At 39.9% G+C, this 19,017-nt stretch overlaps 1 protein-coding gene across 2 annotated transcripts in view; it reads left to right on the top strand.

Annotated features, from left to right (window-relative positions):
- ryk (receptor like tyrosine kinase) overlaps positions 1–19,017 on the top strand; it is a 48,182-nt gene that overhangs the window by 18,326 nt on the left and 10,839 nt on the right. Inside the window, exons 2-12 of one of the 2 annotated variants that reach the window (XM_005727183.1) lie at positions 184–305; positions 400–499; positions 616–747; positions 2,918–2,977; positions 3,600–3,738; positions 4,608–4,708; positions 6,576–6,659; positions 11,291–11,416; positions 15,347–15,433; positions 17,226–17,295; positions 18,654–18,786. In XM_005727183.1, coding sequence (XP_005727240.1) covers positions 184–305; positions 400–499; positions 616–747; positions 2,918–2,977; positions 3,600–3,738; positions 4,608–4,708; positions 6,576–6,659; positions 11,291–11,416; positions 15,347–15,433; positions 17,226–17,295; positions 18,654–18,786 — 1,154 coding nt within the window. Of the gene's footprint in view, positions 1–183; positions 306–399; positions 500–615; positions 748–2,917; positions 2,978–3,596; positions 3,739–4,607; positions 4,709–6,575; positions 6,660–11,290; positions 11,417–15,346; positions 15,434–17,225; positions 17,296–18,653; positions 18,787–19,017 lie in introns of both variants that reach the window. The other variant, XM_005727182.1, reaches the window with a different exon arrangement.

The following is a 19,017-nucleotide window of genomic DNA, read 5'->3' as shown; positions in this document are numbered from 1 at the left end:
GAGACTTGCTCTGAATGAGGAAATGTGTTATAAAAGGTCTTTTATGTCCCGTGATCTCAATAATTTCTTCAGAATAGAGGTGTTTGTTAAGTGATGTCAGTCCACAGAGTTTAAGGGCTCAATCATCTCCTGCACTGGATGAGGTTCTCACCGAAGTAAAATCTGTTCCTTCTTCTCACACAGGCCTCGACGCAGAGCTGTACTACGTGCGACACGATGTGGTGAACCATTACGCGCTTTCCTTCAACATGTCTGTCCCCACTGAGACCAACAGCCTCTACTTCACATGGTACTCCAAGACAAAGGTGAGACCGAGCCGAGCATGTTCTCGGCACACAGGTCATCTGATCACTCGTGTGAGGGAAATATTAACATTTCTTCTCCGTTCCTCGTTTAAAGGTTGACTACCGGCTTTCATTCAGCGTGGAGAACCCTGTAGCCCTGAACCCGCCATGGTGCAACATCTCCCTTCAGGGGGAAGTGCCCCGTGTTCCCTCTGGTCTGTCAAATATTCACCTTTAATTTTTAAAGAAAAGTTCTGAAAATCCTGAAGCTATGATGGAGTTTTTATGTGTGTGTAATATTTATGTTTTTGTGTGCGTGTTTCCTCCGCAGTCTTCAGAGTGGACATCTTATGTTCGGGCAAAGTAGATGAAGAGGCATTTTTAACAATGCAGCTGAATCTGACCATCCATGCCAACAACTACACAGTGCTCAACTTCAAGAGGAGGAAAATGTGCTATAAGAGTAAGAATCTGTTCATGTACACAAATGTGAGGTTTAAAAACTCTCTCAGCTCTGAAAATTTAATGTGAAAAGCTCCTTATGAAAATAAGTTGGATCACGAATTGGTGCAAAGTTTTGAGCCGTCCCATGTACTTAGAGGGCTCGTAACAAGGAAAATCTTAATAGTATGAAAAGACATTTTTAGCTTTATTAATTATGAAGCTCAAAACACAGTAAGAGCTTTGTAGTGAAATCTGATGGTATCTGACAATTTTCAGTAACATTGGAAAGCAAAATTGTAAATTAAAATTTTAAATCTGATTAAAATAAAATAAAATAAAATGGGGTAACTGGAGAACTGCTCGGGGGGGACTGGAAGAACTATGACCAGTCAAATGTTATTAAAAACATCCAGGGCCACTCAAGGTAACATGTAACAAATGACTTCTGTTTCTGTGCGCTATAGATGATAAAAATTGAACCATCGCGTATCAGGCTGCACCTTCTTCAGGAGCTTTAAAAAACCCAGCAAAGCAATTAATCCTCTTTTATTCTCGCCATTGTCAGCCTGTAAACAGTAGTACTTGGTATGCTTTCGGTGTCATTTCAGCTAGTCACGCACATCACGATTTTTCTTTTTTGTAACCTGACACGGTTGGTTGCAGGTTACCTCACAAGCTTTACAAATATTCATTCAGATGTCAAAATGGACTGTAGACACTGACTGGTCTGTGGTAACATCACAGCCCGTGTGAAACACAACCAGTGAAGTGACCACAACACCTTCTGGCCTCTAGGGGCAATGGTGAAATATGCATATCCCTTCTAAGGCCATCAGACAGGAACCATAAATTAGAAAGACATCAGACAGCTCACAGCAGTTTAAAAACACTCTTTCCTTACCAAGGATTGTGTAAATGCAGGGGGATAAAAAAAAAAATTAATAAGAAAGAGACCTAAAAACATAACAGCAGGGCAGACACACTCAAGCAGCATTGATTTAGATTAAGAAAGACTACAGATGCACCAGGATCCTAGATCTCTCTTCATGTTACCTTATGTATTTAAAGGCAGTTTACCAGGCGGCCATTAACCCTTTAAAGGTCATATCAATAAATGTCACCCTTCTAATTTCATTAAATAAATAAATAAAAATCTGTCATATTGCTGGTTCCCCTACATTATTAACCAAACGTTAAAGTAACAGTAGGTAGATGTGCCGGTTCTTGTGTTCCTTGTTTGCTGCTATTTTCAAACTGCCTGAAGATAATTACATGTGGCCCAGAGGCTTCTTGCCATATGCCCCCATGGAAACAAATTTATTCCCGTCTTATTTTAAGCAGGAGTCGAATTGGTAGCATGAACAGATTCTTTGTGTGCCTGAGTTGCAGTCATTCCTCCCTGTCGCTGCCTGCAGTGACACGGGAGAGGGCTGAAAATGTGTGTCCGTGTTTGCTGATTTATGATCGCAACTTGTTGTCAAAATAAGTTAACTGCTCAACTTTTCAAGGGTTTCATCATCACCCTCTAAACAAGACCAAACTAACAGAGTGAAGAGTTTGTTTTGCGTTCTTCTGTTTGAAGCAGAGCTTTTTGTTTAAAGTTGAGATAAATGAGCTGCTTTTGGGCTTTATAATAAATTGCACCAAAGATTTAGGAAAAAGAAAATCCCCGTCGTGTAGTAGAGACATGCTCTTTAATTTTTTTTTAAATTTAAACCACATTTTCTGTGTTGCTGTCATGTTGTATGGATAAATTACTTGTAACGCTCAGCTGTTATGCATCACTGCATCACATTCACACATCACATCACATCATAGTCTGTTGGTTGTGGATGGAACTTGTTTTTGAGAAGTTTAAATTTCATTTCATGTTTTTAGGGGAAAAAGTGTTTACAAGCGTGATAGTGTATACAGGTGAACCAGTGAGAAGAAAAGTTGGTTTAAATCACCAGAAGAAATATGGAGAAAAGCAAAAAACACTTTGCTAAAGTGCTCATACCAGCCTTAAAATGAATTAATAATCATCAGGAGCATGGGTTTATAAAGAAAGGCTGAAATAAGAGGTTACACCAAGCCTATGTTAATAAAGCTGAGTCCGAGCTAGAAGTTAGCATCATTTGAATATATTTTGATAATTTGATGTTAAATGAAGTTTATGTATTTCTCTCCCTTTTCCCCTCCCCAAACAGGAATCGATTCTGAAAAGATCCCCATTCCTCTCAACAATAACTCTCTCCCTCGGCCTGACTGTAAGTAAACTTTCCACCTGGTCCCCCTCTTCCTGCTGCGTGTATTGTTCACAGGTGGCATCAGCCTAGTGAGACAGATGTTAAATCACTATGATGTCAGCTGTATAGGAGTCTTCAGTAGTCTGTCTTCGTTAGGAAAAAAGAAAATGAATTGAGGGCTTAAGAGAAGGATTCATTGTGCTATTGAAGACCACTGTCAGCTCCCACCCACCCCTCAGAGTTGGAGTGGTTGTTCTCATCTATTCAGACTTGTGTGAGCCTCCTTGAAGCAAAGCACCATTAGTGGGTCGTCTCCCTTCTGCTTGGGTAGGCCCGAGGAGCCCGGGGCCCTCGGAGGCTTTTAGAGAGGTGATGAGAACAGCTCTCAGATGCTGGACCCCGGGCACAGTCACTGCTTTTCCAGGTCTCCATTAACTCTTGAGTGGAGCCCGAGGTGCTCTCATACTTTCTTTTCCATGTATGCCTTTTTTTTTTTTTTTTAATACTGTGGCCATCATATCATATTTGCATCATGCGATTATGGAATTTCTTATGCTGTAATCTCCCCCCTTTTCCTTTGTCTTTTTTTTTAGAGCGGCTTGTTTGTCTGATTCTTAATTTGTCATTTTTGTGTCATCAGTAGATGGTGTTACCGCTCCCACCACCTCCACCCAGGTGTTCTATATAAGCGTGAGTGTCTGCTGCATTGTCATCTTCCTCGTGGCCATCATTCTGGCCATCCTGCACCTGCACAGCATGAAGAGAGTGGAGATGGAGGACAGGTATGGTTCTTTTGCTTGTTCTGCTTCCAAAGAAATCTTACACCCTGATGCATGAGTGACGTCTTAAGAGCAGCACTTCTTCCTCTAATCTCCACTTCAGATGAAGCTTGCACAGGTTATCAATGTAAAATTAGATCAGCACATTCAGAAAGGTTTGCCATCGGGACAGTCAGAAATTTTAAAAAGCTAACACACTTATCATTTTAGACATTTTTAAATTCAATTCTGAATTTAAAATCATTCTCCTCCCAAACAAAATCTTTAATAAAAGGGCCACGTCATATCTTAAAGACCTCATAGTACCATATTGTCCCAATAGAGCATTTAACCTAAACAGACTGCAGGTTTTCAGGGGCCTCTTCTGTGGAATCAGCTCCCAGTTTGGATTCAGGAGACGGACACCTTCTCTACTTTCTACTTTACTGAGTTATACTACAATAGGCTTGTGTGGATGTTTCACATAATGCACTGAACATCTTCTCCTCACTCTCTGTGTGTTTATACACCACTACTGAATTTAATCAGTAGTAATTATTAGTATTTATTATTAAACTCTCCCATAATGTGTCTTTTGTCCTGTCTTCCTCCTCCTCACCCTCATTAGCCACAGCAGATGGCTGCCCCTTCCTGATCCTGGTTCTGCTGCAGGTGTCTTTCTGTTAAAAGGGAGTTTTTCTTTCTCAATGTCACCAAATAGTCTTACGCTATAAAGCACCTTGAGCCATGTGACTGTCAATTAAAACTATGACCTGACTGACTGAAAGAAAATGACTATCCTGTGCTTTAGGGAGGATGTTTATCAAGGACTGTTTTGTTTTTGTTTTTTTTGTTTTTTTAAAACTTATAATATACGACTCTGTGTCTTTCAGTGTGAGTGACAGTGGAAGCTCACAGGGCCTTTCTCAGCCGTCCACCCAGACCACGCAGTACCTGAGGGCTGACACTCCAAACAACGCCGCCCCTGTTACCAGTAAGATTTTACCTCCCCTACACCACACCCTTCAGACTTGTGAATCACAAGATGAAACATCTGTTCAAGTTTCATTAAAAAAAACAAGTGATTCAGTTTTCCACACATTTTCTTCTCTTGCTCAGGTATCTCCAACTTGGATGCTTCTCCAAATGCAGTAATTGGCTGTGAATGACTCAGTTAGTTTAACTGGTATCATATGATTGTAATGAAGCAAACAGTTCCTGCAGTAATGCTATCTTCTTTCTTGTTGTTGTTGCTCCTCTCCTTGTGACCTGTTACTGTGGGAATAATGTGTAAATGTCCTCACCATGTGCTTTGTGTCAGACAGCAGTAAGAGGAGAAAAACGGGCCTGTTTTAGTGGTTGGCACATTGTAAACGCAGACGTGGGAAGAGCAGGCCAAGCATCTAGTGTTTTAAAACTTCTGTTTTTCTCCTTTGCTAGAATCAACGCTAGGGCTGTTCGATATAACGATATATATCGGATGACGATATAAAAACGTCTATCGTTTCATTTTATGCTATTGTTTGTTTCGTGGTGTCACAAAATAAATGGCCTGTATTTATATAGCGCTTTACTAGTCCCTAAGGACCCCAAAGCGCTTTACATATCCAGTCATCCACCCATTCACACACACATTCACACACTGTTTGCGGCAAAATAAACTGTTTGCGGCAATATTTTTTCATCGTTTTGATGGTCACTGTAGTGGTTATATTAATTTCTTAAACTTCTCTCTTTCTCTTATATTTAATATAACCACACTACGGATGGACAAGCGCCTGTTTTTATCCGTTGTTGGCAACAACGACGGTAAAACCATCGCGTGTCCGCTTGTTTATTTTCTACATAAACCTTTCACAATAAAGCTCAAGATCCTTTTGAGACATTTCAAAATAAACTGAATCACGTGAAAGAGTAATGAGAGTGTTTACGGATCAGAAGCAAAAAAAAAAAAAAGCCGTCTGGTGCTAAAAAATAAACTTTAGGCTCAAACGTTAGAACAGGCTTTTCCCCGCAGCACGCCGTGTAATAAATACTCACAAAGAAAACGGCGGCCGTTACAACTTATGTCTAAAAATGTATAGTTTCATGCATCGGTTAAAACACTCGACTCCAGCTACACGACGCCCAGCTGGAAACACTTCACGCAAGTCGAGCTGCCCGAGATTCACAGAATTTACAGAAAATATAGCATTTTTGTGATTTATATCGTTATCGGGACGATAGATGTCTTATATCGGGATATAAGATTTTGGTCATATCGCACAGCCCTAATCAACTCACATTTCTTCTTATCTCATTCAGATAAAATGATGACATGAGTAGTTTTCAGATTTAAAATAATATGTTCCTAAGATGCATTAAGTACAAAGAAGTCTACAGGTCTTCATCAGATATTACACATAGCACGATATGTTGGTGCAGGGAGGAAGACCTCATGAAATGATGATGTGCCTGTTTCAGTTTGGTGGGAGAGGTGTGCGTTTGAGTACCACAGCTGTACACACGTCTATTTTTTGTCAGTAAATAGTCCATCGCTGCCCTCTTGTGGATTCAACCCTCATCTCAACCCCACTGCCTCTTCTCCTTGTGTGTCTTAAACCTTTGTTGCTAAATGTGATTATCTCAACTGAACTCCCTCCCCTCCCTGTTTAACTCCGCCCCTGGTGGATGAGCGTCCTCACCTAGTGAGCATGCCTGGTTTGATGGATGTTTTGAGCTGAAAGGTTACAGCGAGAGTTACACATCCACTCATTCATTCAGGTCATGTTGTGATTTTGTGTGCTTTCTCCATTAAACCCCTTCTCTCTCACCTTCTCCCACCTGCCACTCCCTCCCTGCCCTTCTCGTCTTGTCTTCAGACAACCACCCTGGTTCTGCACCCATACTCCAGCTTGCTGCCTCCTCCTTCCAAAACCCTGGTGCTCCCCCTCATGAAACCAAAAGTAAGTTTCTGGGAAGTTAATTACCTGCTGTGTATTATAGTTAGGATATTGTGAGCAGCAGGATGAAATCACCTCCCTGTTTTTTGTTTGTTTTTTTCTTTCATTTCAAATTTTCTATTTGTCTTGGCTGCATGTACAGGTCAAAATCTTAAGCTGTACATCTCACCTGCTTTTTAGTGGCATTCTTTGTCACCATATAAAATCATTATTTACAATAGTTTTGACTCAATAATCAACATCATAATCATTTAGTGTTTTATTCAAGGAAGAATCCTGTAGATCCTCTGGTAGATGGTTTTAGGCTGTGAGGTTGACTTTCTTTGTTTTATAATTTTGTATAATAATTGAATTTATTTGAGTTTTGACTCCCAGTTTAAAGAAATCATAATCAGTGAATATGTAAAAAGAGTCTTCTCCTCCTCTCACCCTTTTTTTCTAAAATTATCTTCTTTAAAATCCAACCATGTTTCTGAAAAAACGTGGATGCAAATTGTTACATTTTCTTTTTATTTACAAATCTAATAAAATCCACATTTTGCTCGCAATAGAACATAGAAATCATATTAAATGTTTAAACTGAGACATTTTACTAGTTCATGACAAATATTAGCTCAGTTTAGATTTGATCGCAGTAACACACCTTTAAAAAAAGTCGGGAGGGAGGAAATGGAAGGCTGGAGAAGTAAGTGGTACTAAAAACAAAAAAACAGCTGGTGAAACATTTCGCTGCCTAACAGGTCAGTAACATAACTGGGTCTAAACAGAGCATCTTAGGCTACGTTCACACTGCAGGCCAAAGCGCATCAAATCCAACTTTTTTGACCCTATGCGACCCATATCTGATCATGGTAGGACAGTTTGAACAGCACAAATCCGATATTTTCAAATCCAACCCAGGTTACTTTGTGGTACTGAATCCGAAACATATCTGATGTTTTAGAAAGCGACTGCTGTTTGAATGGTCATGTCGCATTAAATCCGTCTTTTACGTCACTGTCACAAGACAGATGGCAGTTATCAGCGCTGGAGAAGACAAACGAGAAAGCATGGCGGCCATTGTTAAAGGACGGGCTCTCTTTTTTTCTCAGTGTCCTTCTTTCGCTAATTAAATTGTCAAAATTCTGTCGATTACGACTGCTGCAACAACACCTACCAGCTCTGTAGCCGCCATTTTTACTTCCGTAAACAGAGCGCGTTGTGTGTGACGTCTTCTTTTGCGCATGTGGGCTGCTTTGAGGGCTATGAACCGTTCACTCTAGAGTATGTTTGCTGTCACATTTTATTTGTAGTGTTGAACAACCAGACAAAAAAAATTGGATTTGATCAAAAAATTGGAATTGAGCATTAAGACCTGCAGTGTGAACGTAGCCTTAGAGAGGCAGAGTTTCACCAATCTGCAAAAACCTGCAACTACAAATTTTGACTTTGGAATAATATACCTCAATATGAAATTGAGAAGGCTGTGAATATTTCTTCATTATATTCAGTGCATAATGTCATGGAAAGATTCAGAGAATACAGAGAAATGTCTTTGTGCAAAGGAACAAGGCTGACAATGAATATTGGATTCCTGTGATCTGGAAAGAAGTCATCATATAAACATGATGCAGAAATGCACAATTCAGCAAAAATGATGCTGAACCGCATACTGCAGTCTGGGTGCCGCACTGGCTGTCTGTAGTCCAGCTCTTTCACCAGCTGAAAACATTTGGAGCATTGAAGATCAAAGCAGATCCAGGACTGCTGAGCAGCCAGAATCCTCTAAGAATGGAAGGACATTCCTCTCCCAAAAGTCTGGCAGCTGCTCTCCTCAGCACCCAGACATTTACAGACTGTTGTTAAGTCATAAACATGGCCCTGTCCAAACTTTTTTAAGACCTGCAACAAATTCGAATTGACGTTTTTTCCCTTGAAATGGTACATTTTCTCGGTTTGTAAAGTATGGGTCTGTGAGATTTGTAAGTTTTTATTTCCATTTTCCAGCATTTTTTTAAAAAATTTGCATTGTAAAAAAACTAACAAAAAAAGAACAGGGTTTTGGCAAATTTGGACTCCTTTCCTTATGGTTAAGGACACTGTGGGATACTTTGATCTAGTATTGGGTTTTCTTGAACTGAAACAAGAACCAAAATGAAATGGATCAGTGAAACTCCTTAAGTCTAAATAAAACACATAAACATAATGCGAATTTTAAGTAAAGCACAATAAAATTAAAAATTGCCTGAGAAGTCGGGCTCAGAGTACTAGGATTGATTGTGTGCAGTCCCAACCACGTCTGTTCTCATTTACATTGTTGAGATAACCACTGCTCATAGTTTGACCTGTAGGGGGCAGCATCGCTCTGCACCATGATAGTTTTTGCCACACTGTGACAGTAGAGCTTTAAGAAGAGGTGTTTATGGCATATTTCTAAATGTTTTGACATTTAAGATCCTGTTTTCACTTCCTCCACCGGGCTCCTCCTGTGTAGTTTTGGTGGTGAATCAGCCCAAAACCTACACAGGAGGAGGGTGTTAAGGATATCAAGGGAGTCAGGACCACAGAAATGTATTCTGTGGACATGATCATCCTGACTCCATGAGACGAGATCTTGCATGGGGCTCCAGACCGAGGGTGCTTGATGATCGTTTTATATTTTCCTCCATTTTTAAATAATCACACCCTACAGTTATCACCTTCTCACCAAGCTTTTGGCTGACGGTCTGGTAGCGCATTCCAGCGTTGTGCAGGTTTACAGTCCTGACATCCTATGCCAGCATCTTTGGTCTTGCCCGTAGTGGTGGAGAGGCTGGAATGGAAGAAACCTGTTGACACATGTGCTTTATATACACATGGCGAGTTTAGATCAGGGGTCATTGATTCTTGTTGACTCTGGTTCAGATCTTTTTCTTTCTACAGGAAGAGCTCTTTAGTTTCTAACTGCCTCTTTAGCTAGCATTTGTTAACTGTTGTGTTTGTTTATGTGTGTGCGTAATCTATAAGGAACTTTATAACTTCACCTCTCGCCTCTGAAGACCAGCAGTTGATAACAGCGAGTACATGGGGAGCTTATGTAATAGATGTGCTGTAACACAGGACTTTGCATGAAGTCGCTGTGATGCAACATGTGCAGGGTACTGTACATGTGTGGCTTTTTCCTGGAATTGCTGTCATTTCTTTTCTTTGAGTCTACATATTTTAGAAGAAATATGACATTTGTGATCCGAAGCAGAAGCTCCCAGGTTGTTTTTGTGTGCTAATCCAGGTTTAAAAAATGTGTCAGTCATTTGGTAAGAGGTTTGTTTAGATTTGGATTATGTGTGCCTTTTAACCCTCAAGCAACATAGATAAAAAGTGAGTAAAATGACAAAGTGGAATTATTTATGACAGGATTGCTGTGTCTTTCAGTGTGGATGTTGTTTCATCTGGGGCAGAAATGTTCTGTCATTAATTATGATTTTCAGGGGTTTTGGGGGGTTTTGGGTTTTTTTTTTTTTTGGTTTTTTTTTAATATGTTTAAACAAAGATCATCTCTTACTACTTATAAACCAAATTTTACTTTGTTTCTATAGGAAATATGTATTGCAGTTTGTCTTATTTTACCATTTTACCATTGTGAATCCATTTCACCTGCTTTTGTGCAAATCGAAGTAGAAACGGGAGAACCCACTGCAAGACGACCCTCAAAAAAACAAGAAAGGAATGGTTTTAGCACATAGAGGGCACAAACGGCTGGTCCCTCTGGTCTGATTTCACAGAAGCAATGAAAAAAAGGATGCCCCCAGGATGCCAAACATATATATATGCAGATAAGAGAGCTTGCTGCGTCTCGCATCACAGTGTGACAAGAGTGGAAGGGATACCAGGACACAGGCTGTTGCGTGAGGAGAGGACTGTAAAACCAGCAGAAGGACCTGCATACATCATGTTGTAGCATCACATTATTTTGGTGATTGTGTACTTTGATCAACGAGAAATTACAATGAAGTCATCATACTCAAGCTGTTATTCATCCTTTGGTATTTCGATGCTTCTGCAAATGAAATTAAGACCACAGGTGTCAAATATGTGGTCCAGGGGCCAAAACTGGCCCTCCAGTAGGCCCCACAAAGGATGCAAGTTACAGTAAATTAACTGTTTGTTTGTTAAATAAAATACACTGCTAGTCTGGGTATATCAGTGCAATTTAGGTATTGGTGCAAAGCAGATGTCTAGACAGATTGTTTAATTAATGGTTGATGTTTGGATTCAAAAATGTCACATTTTAAGGTTTTTTGGGGTTTTTTTTTATTTTGAAGCAATAAACTCACTGAAAAACCCAACAAATCTGGGAAAAACTGAGACATAAGGTTGACATTAGACATTTATTAGGACATCTCAGACTGTTCAACACTGATTTTCAGAATGTACTAATATTTCTTTACAGATTAAAACAGTAATAACAAAAATTTCAGGTCTAATTAGGAATGTGTTTACAGCCTATTTAAATGAGTTTTGCTCCTGACCTAAAAACAAACAAACTTTGCATTAACTTGTCACATCCATGGCCTTAAAAGGTTGTTGGAGAAGACAAACTGAACTGCTGCTGGGACAGCAGGTTTCATGAATTAATGAAATGTGTTAATTTATTTATTTTTTGTGTGTCTTTACAGGTTACCCATCTCTGCGCATAGAGAAGAATGACCTGAGGAGTGTGACTCTGATGGAGGCCAAAGCTAAAGTTAAAGATATTGCAATCTCAAGGGACCGAGTTACACTACGAGACGTCTTACATGAAGGTATTTCCCTTCCCAGTATTTTAGGCCTATGCCCCGGTGTTTTGCCTTTTATTGACATTTCCAGGGAGACTCGAGTGATTTGCGCGATCCAGTCTATATACGCATGAAATGAAACTTCAGTCCTGCAGTCATGAATAATCGTGTTATGCTTCGTTCAGCATCATTTGTTCATTTAACTTTTCAGCATGCACGTTTTTTACATGTTCGGGGTTTTCTATATAAAGAACATGAACAGAGAGAAAAAGGAAAAGACTAAATGTTTAAAAAAAATTTAATGAGATTGCTTTAACAGACTGAGTTGAGATTTAAGCTTAAATTACAAATTACATGGGGCTAGCATAACCTAAAGGGAGAAGTGCTAGTAGAAACAATAATTAGGCTTTTATTTGTAATTGGAATTACTCCATAATTTTAAGAAATAATGTTTCTGCAAAAAAACCCATGCTTTCACTTTTAGTATTTGAACATTTCGAGTTGAAATATGTCTGGTTCTAAAGGCCTTAGAAATAGTTTCTGCTGTTGGCAGTTAAGTTGTTTGAAAAGGTTTTGTGTGGTTGAAAACCTGCCAGGATACATCAGCACACCTTTAGAAACCAATGGGATTGTAGCAACAGTAGTTACGAATATTCCTGCCACTATCGGGAATAGTCAGGAAGCTTGTTACAAAAATGGACTCGGATGAATTTTAACTACCCATCTGTGTATTTCCTGCTGCTCAGCTGAGTCTGAAAGGTGATATTAACACTTGTTATTGTTTTAAATATTTATAAGTAGATTTCTCTAAACACGAATAAAATAATGACTTAGAAACGTTTAAATAAACAGAAGCCAAAACGCATGTTTCACAGACACAGATAGTCACACCTCACACTAATAGATTATTTAGCAAACTGACTTTGAGGTCTAGCAGACACTAATTGGCTACAGCTGCCTGTGTTCTGAAACCATGCTCTCAGTGTGGGATTTAAATCAGCACTGTAACACTTCGGAAACCCTACACCGTATCTTACGCCCTAACCCGACTTACACCTCCACAGAAGTGTAACTATGTAACATGTTGAGGCAGCCTGCAGCGACTGCCAGCTGGAGGAGAGTGGATCAACTTCAGTTAGTGTTTTGGTGCTGTAGGCACACCGTGTACAAGAGTGAACACTGGCAATGACGTTGGCCACTTGCGTAAGGTCAGCACTCATCAGCTTGTTTATTTCTCCTGTAAAGTGAGATCTTTAAACATGGGAGTCCATTGGCACTGACGATATGGTAAAATACACAATTTGTATATAAATATAATTTGTGGCAAAATTGAAAGTTCAGTGATATAATTGAAGGATGTCTTTATTAAAGAAAGCAAAATTAAAAACATAGTGGACTGAGTTGGGACAAACGAGTTTGTGAGTCTGTCAGCGGCAACTTAAACTCCTTTGATGAGGAATGTAAAGGGTCACCCAGGATGGGTTTGGCCTTCTTTAAAGTCCTAACCTTGCACAGGTGAGGAAGGTCATGCAGGGTCACACCTGCTGTTTTGCTGCATACTGTAACTCTACCTTGCAGTCTCAAATCACAGGCATAGAAGTCATAAAAGAATGTAAAAAGATGTTTAAATTAACCATCAAAATTATACAAATGTTATTGAGAAATCCCATGTTTATTTGTAGCGTATTGTGAGCATAATACTGACAATAGGCTTCATGAATGTGGTTTATTTTTCCTGTTGTGGAGTACAAGCATGCCTCATCAGATCAGTATCAATAAAAAGTTGCCAAGAACGTCAAAATAGTAAAAGTTCATTCCTGCTCAGGCGTATGAGTTTCTAACAGAGAGCCTTAGACACTGAATTTTCTCAGTCTTTTTCTCTTTGGCCTCATCAAAGCTAAATGTCAGGGCTTTGGTTTGGCTCGATCTGTGCTCCTCGCTTTGGAGACTATTCAGCTTTGTCATGGAGTAAAGGTACTGACAAAACTGTGATTCGTTTTCTGGATATTGGCCCACACTGGGGCTTAGAGTGAATGATGTAACATTTACCCAAAGGTGCATACAACACAATGGAGAAGAAAATGTGGGTGTTGTGTTTTTAAATGCTGCTTGACAGCCTTCAGTGGTTTAGTCTCTGCTTCTGTTTACAATGTAACAGAAGCACCACTCTTTCTCTGATACACTAGTTTTACTTTAAAGAGGTTGTGCTCACAATAAAAAGCCTCGTGTCTAAAAGAAATAATGAAATATTTTACAAAGATTGAAAAATGTTTCTCCTAGTAACAAATAACAAATAATATGGTTTTCTAAAGAGCTCATAAAGTAACAAACTGTTAGGACTGGAGAGGAGAACCTTTGAGAGGTTTTGGAGTTTCTTCAGAGAACAGGAACTAGTGGAAAGAGAGATGGAGATGGAGATTACTTGCTGCCTTTATAAACTATTCATGCACTCTAGTATTAGATTGTGGGCCTGAAGTTGACTCATGTATGTAAACTTGCAGTAATAACGTAATTGTAAAAACAAACTGGGATTATATTGATCCCAGATGTTTACAGACATTTGTCAAGAGTGTTACCTCTAATTTGGCATTGATCTTACTGAAGCTGGAGTGGATTTGTTGTGATGATCTCATCTTTAGGAAAGATTAACCCCTCAGATGTATAAAAGTAGACATTTGCTAAAAGAAAATAAAGGGGGGGGGGATCCAGTAAGTGGTGCAGAAGGGTGCTCATGATTTTATCAATGATGGGTAATAGTTGTACATTGGCCTCCGTCACAAGATGCAATCAAACATCAGCACAGAATTCCCAGCAAGTGGTGTTGTGCATGCTTTGCACAGCTACCAGTTTAATATCTGGGAAATGTTCTGTCACATTAACGTGTGTAGGATTGCAACATTTTTCGCTCACAAGCAGTGCAGTTCCTGCTATGAAGTCCTAAAGCCAGGCACAGTCATGCTGTGGTACAGGAAGTGCGACTACAGCCAACATGTCAAAATTCACACTCTGTGTTCCCTCTGCGCTCAGCAAGTACAGCACACGTGTAGCACGTTGCCTTCATATGGAAGTAGTGGCCGATCGCACTATTCCCATAAGACGCGCCACAGCAAGCCAGAAGTCAGGCAAATGAAATGTGCAGCTGTTAGTGTTATAATACCCATTTCCCTCTGTGGTGACATGATGACTTTGCAAAAGTAATGGAAATATTGACACAAAGTAAAGCAAAAAAAACTTTACAAGGTTTAGAGCTCTGCTCTGTTCTGTATTATCAGTTTTCTCCAGCAAGGAAACACACTTTCTAACTGCTGGTATTCGGCTGATGTGCAAACAAAATGATATAAAATGTATTCATAATAAGATTTGAGTTTAAACAACAAAGACACAGGTCGTCACGTCTCAGAGGGGTGAACTTGGAGTGCAGTTGTGTTTTTTGGGAGCCAGCAGGTCCCGACAGGCTTGACGAAGAAGGCGGGAGAGAGACACTAACCCTGTTGTTAAGCTTCGACTACTTTCCTGTTGAAACACAAGGCATAGTTGGCCCTGAAGCTCAGTTTTTTTCTACGTTTGTGTTGATGGTTTATGTGCTTAAATGCCATTTTAGCTCAGAAAAGTCCTGGAGCTACAGGGTGACAGTTTAGACAAAGGAGATGATGAACACGCTCACTTGGCCTTTCCACATCGTAAGCTTTTCTCAGTTGGTCTGAGTGATGAAAGCTCCTCTGAGCTAGACTGAATTGCTGTTGCTTTGTATCGCCTTAGTGAAAAGCAGCCAAAACTGCCTCATCCCATTTAGCAACAAGGCATTTTAAGCAGAAGCGTGTCTGCCTCTGTTCACTAATCAGCCAGGCATGGTAGCCTCTGAGTGAGGTGACATTTCAATCTTTGAAACAGTCGCCCCTGGCTTTCTTTCGTTTACCCCTTTCCTCTGATTAAAAACCTGTGTTTTGTCGTTGACAGGCACTTTTGGCCGCATCTTCCACGGCGTGCTGCTGGATGAAAAGGACCCCAGTAAGGAGAAGCAGGTCTTTGTGAAGACCGTGAAAGGTATGCTCCCTGTTCCAGCTTAAGTAAACATATTGTAAAAGAAATGAAAATACTGACCACTCTGGTTTATCCCTGTCATCTTGTCAATAAGTAACTTTACCCAGTATGTTCAGGGTTATTCAGAGGAATGAGGTTACTGAGGGGGAGCATGCTCAGATGCACTGTAGTCTCCAAATCTGTGTGGACACGCAGCAGATCAGTGGAAATATTTCTTTTCTACCCCCCAGACAGTACATCAGAGTAATATCATTAGAATATATACCACTGCAATAATATAATCTGATCATTTGTTTTTACATTTTTATTTTCTATTGATAAAAGAAGTGACATTCTCACACTGCGAGTCCTGCTACCTTCAACTAAAACATTAAAACCACCTTTTTAATACTGGAAAGTGTATTTAATTCCATGGGTCACACTGGGAGATGAGAATCAGATTGAAGGAGCAGAGATGCATAGTTTAGTACCAGGATTTAATTTTATGTGAATTGTGATTTAATTTAAGTTTTATCCTTATTAAGTCCTCGACCGGCCTAGAATGAAAGTTGATTAGGCTTTAAAATGGGGGAAAATAATGATGGTTACTGTTCTACATGATGGCTACCAAACATCTCTTTCCTACAAACAGTCGGCTGTGGGACATTTCACGGATGCTTGATCCAATCAGGATCTGGGGAGTTTGGAGGCCAGGTCATTTGGCTTTTATGTGGTCCGGTTAGATTCATTGCCAGTGCTGCGTGGGGTCCTCTGCCATACAATGAAATGTACAGGCGGTTCTTTGCTACTTTAACTGTTATATAGAAACACAACAGTGGTTGGTCCATTGATTTAAGTGCGTATTTTATGCTTCAGTCATTGAGGAGTGAAAGTGAGTGAAAAATGAACCAATGTCCAAAGAAAAACTTTTTTTAAAGACCTTCAGAAAATTTGGAGAGCTATTGCTCAAGACCACCTTAATAATTTCAACAAGGTTCCTCTCCTTGGAAGCAAAATACAAATAAAAAGTGGCTGTAGATTTTCGCACAGTGTTGTATAACAGCGGATTTGTGGCATGAGTGAGCGCTGCGATTCCATCACTGAACTGAAACATGACTGTAACACTGAAGATGTGGGTGGGATGACAAACATCGGCGAACTGAAACATAACCAATACGTCAGGTTGCGGTTTGGAGTTGTTTTTTATGCCCTGCGGATGAGCACCGATGATTGTTACCCAAACACTGTCTCTCAGAAACAGTAGGTACTTCACTGCTAGCTTCATCCGATGACCCTATATGGGTTTCAATCCAATAAACAGACACACGAATTTGACAGTAAATGAATAATAAGTCTTACTCACGCTGCGGGTTGCATGCTAGCGAAGCAGCTCCCGTATGCAGGACTGTCAGGTTCTTTGTTAGCAGCATGTGTCTGCTTTCTCTGCCAGTTGCCTTTTGACCTCTCTATTCTCTCATGTTTACTCAGTGAGGGGTGGATACCACTCGGCGAACAATGTCTTCATGCCAGTTTTGGCTTTGTTAAACTCTTTACTTCCTCCTCATTCGCCTTTTGAGAGGGGAACAATACTGCTTTCCATAAGTTCCAGACGATGGCAAAGCTGCAAGCGCAGATTAAAAACTGGCTCAAGTTATTTTTCCCCTGAAGTTTCCCACTACAAATGACTGCTGGCAGAGAAACTGCAATGAAATGATAAAAATCAAACGCCACATGGCACCAACAGACGCTCATTGCTCCAAGTTTGTTGTTTTTAATTTAAATGTTTGTTTTTTTTGTGTCCGATAAAATTTTTCAGATCATGCTTCTGAGGTGCAGGTGACGATGATGTTGACTGAAAGTTGCAAACTTCGTGGCCTTCATCACAGGTAAATCTTGCCACATATACACATAGCTGGGCCTTTAGAGAATATTAAATATTCAGGCATCCTGTTGATGCACACGAGGGGAAAAAAGAAAAAAGAATCTATTGCTCGGCATCATATAAGGAATCATAGCTGCTGTCATACAGTTACCGTCCCTTTAGAGTTTTTCATCAGTTTTTTAATTACAGTTTCTTTAGAAATGCAAGCTTACAACACCAGCATGGTTCGTGTCTTACGTCACCGGTTGGATGTCTTGTTGACGCTTGAGCATAGCATGCCAGCCTTGCTTCTGTGGTCGTCTCTTAAGAGTCAATTTAAACATTGATGAAAGAACACCACATGTTTGCAAACAGGGCTGATACCTTAATAAGGAGTGTGAATCGAAGTCAGTCTTTGTGACATTTGTAATAAAATATTGTCTGAAAGGCTCTGAATTTATTTTAAAGGAGACCTTTTCTTTTTTGTTTTCTTGTACATACTGATAAAATGGTGGAAGATTGGCAAACAGGGTATCTGAGTGTCTGATATATGTGATTTTTATATTCTTGACACAGTTTTATGGCCCAAAAGTCATCATGGATTGTTTTTAGGGAATGGCCGTTTGTGAAATCAATTTGTTGTTAGCTTTGTGTTTTGTCTTAAGACTTCATGAGAATTTAAAAAAATTCTAAAATAAAATTGTTCTTCGAATATATCTTCTTCCATTAGTGGATGTTCAGCTCAAACTTGACCTTTTTCATATAAAAGCCAAAAGCCAAACAGTCGATTCCAGTTTTTCCCCACTGATCTTTATGACGTCAGTGAAGGCACAAACCGTTTATGTGATGATGTTAAGGATACAGAAGCCCCAACGACCAAAGGTTTTGCTTAAGAGAAGCGGCCAATCAGAAGAAGGTTTGTTTAACAAGATGGGTTAGATCCCTAAACAGTCTTTTTCTTTCAGGAAAAGCATAGACTAAGGACTGCAGCAAGGCCCAGTGAAGACGAACAAGGATTATTTTTGAATTCATATACGAAATATTATATAAAAGTAGTAGCTAAGAATAAATACACGGAACAGGAAATTAGCAAAACGGGTGCAAAGCAGCATTTCTTCGGCAGATTTTACCCGAAATTTACAGCAGCCTTACAGCAGTGTACTTGTGTGGAAAAGATTGCCGTCACGATGTCCCACGCCTTCCTCTTTCCTCTGCATGACATCAGCTCTGTCATATTTGCTGACAGTTCCTCTTTGGTGTTTTGCATGATAATGTCCTTTACTCTTCCTTTAATGTGCAGTAGACGTGTACATGAGCAGAAATGATGATCTGGTACACTCAGGTCCTGTTTCCTCAGTTGGTTGCTTTCTTTTTTCTTTTAAGAAATCTGCTTCCCATAAGCCACGTGTGCACAGAGGATGGAGAGAAGCCCATGGTGCTGCTGCCTTTCATTGCTTGGGGTAATCTGAAGCAGTTCCTGCGGCAGTGCAAGTTAGCTGAGGCTAACAACCCACAGGTGAGGCTTCAGCTCAGCAGACAAACTATAATCAAAAGCAATATTAAACCCCCCACCATTAAAAGTCATGTTCTCGGCCATGCCTGGATCTCTTCGGGCACATCTGTCTTGTTTTGACGGTTCCAACCACCTGCTCCGTACTACTCAAGCAACTTTTGTCTCAAACCAAATTTCTTCTGGAAGGTCATGTCTGGTGATGAGTGCTTGGTTTTCAGCTATGATCAAGCTGTG

The sequence above is a fragment of the Pundamilia nyererei genome, unplaced genomic scaffold (assembly GCF_000239375.1).
Source record: "Pundamilia nyererei isolate P.nyererei 1_Seehausen unplaced genomic scaffold, PunNye1.0 scaffold00023, whole genome shotgun sequence".
NCBI classification, from domain to species: Eukaryota; Metazoa; Chordata; class Actinopteri; order Cichliformes; family Cichlidae; genus Pundamilia; species Pundamilia nyererei.
This window is presented reverse-complemented; position numbering and strand designations above follow the sequence as displayed.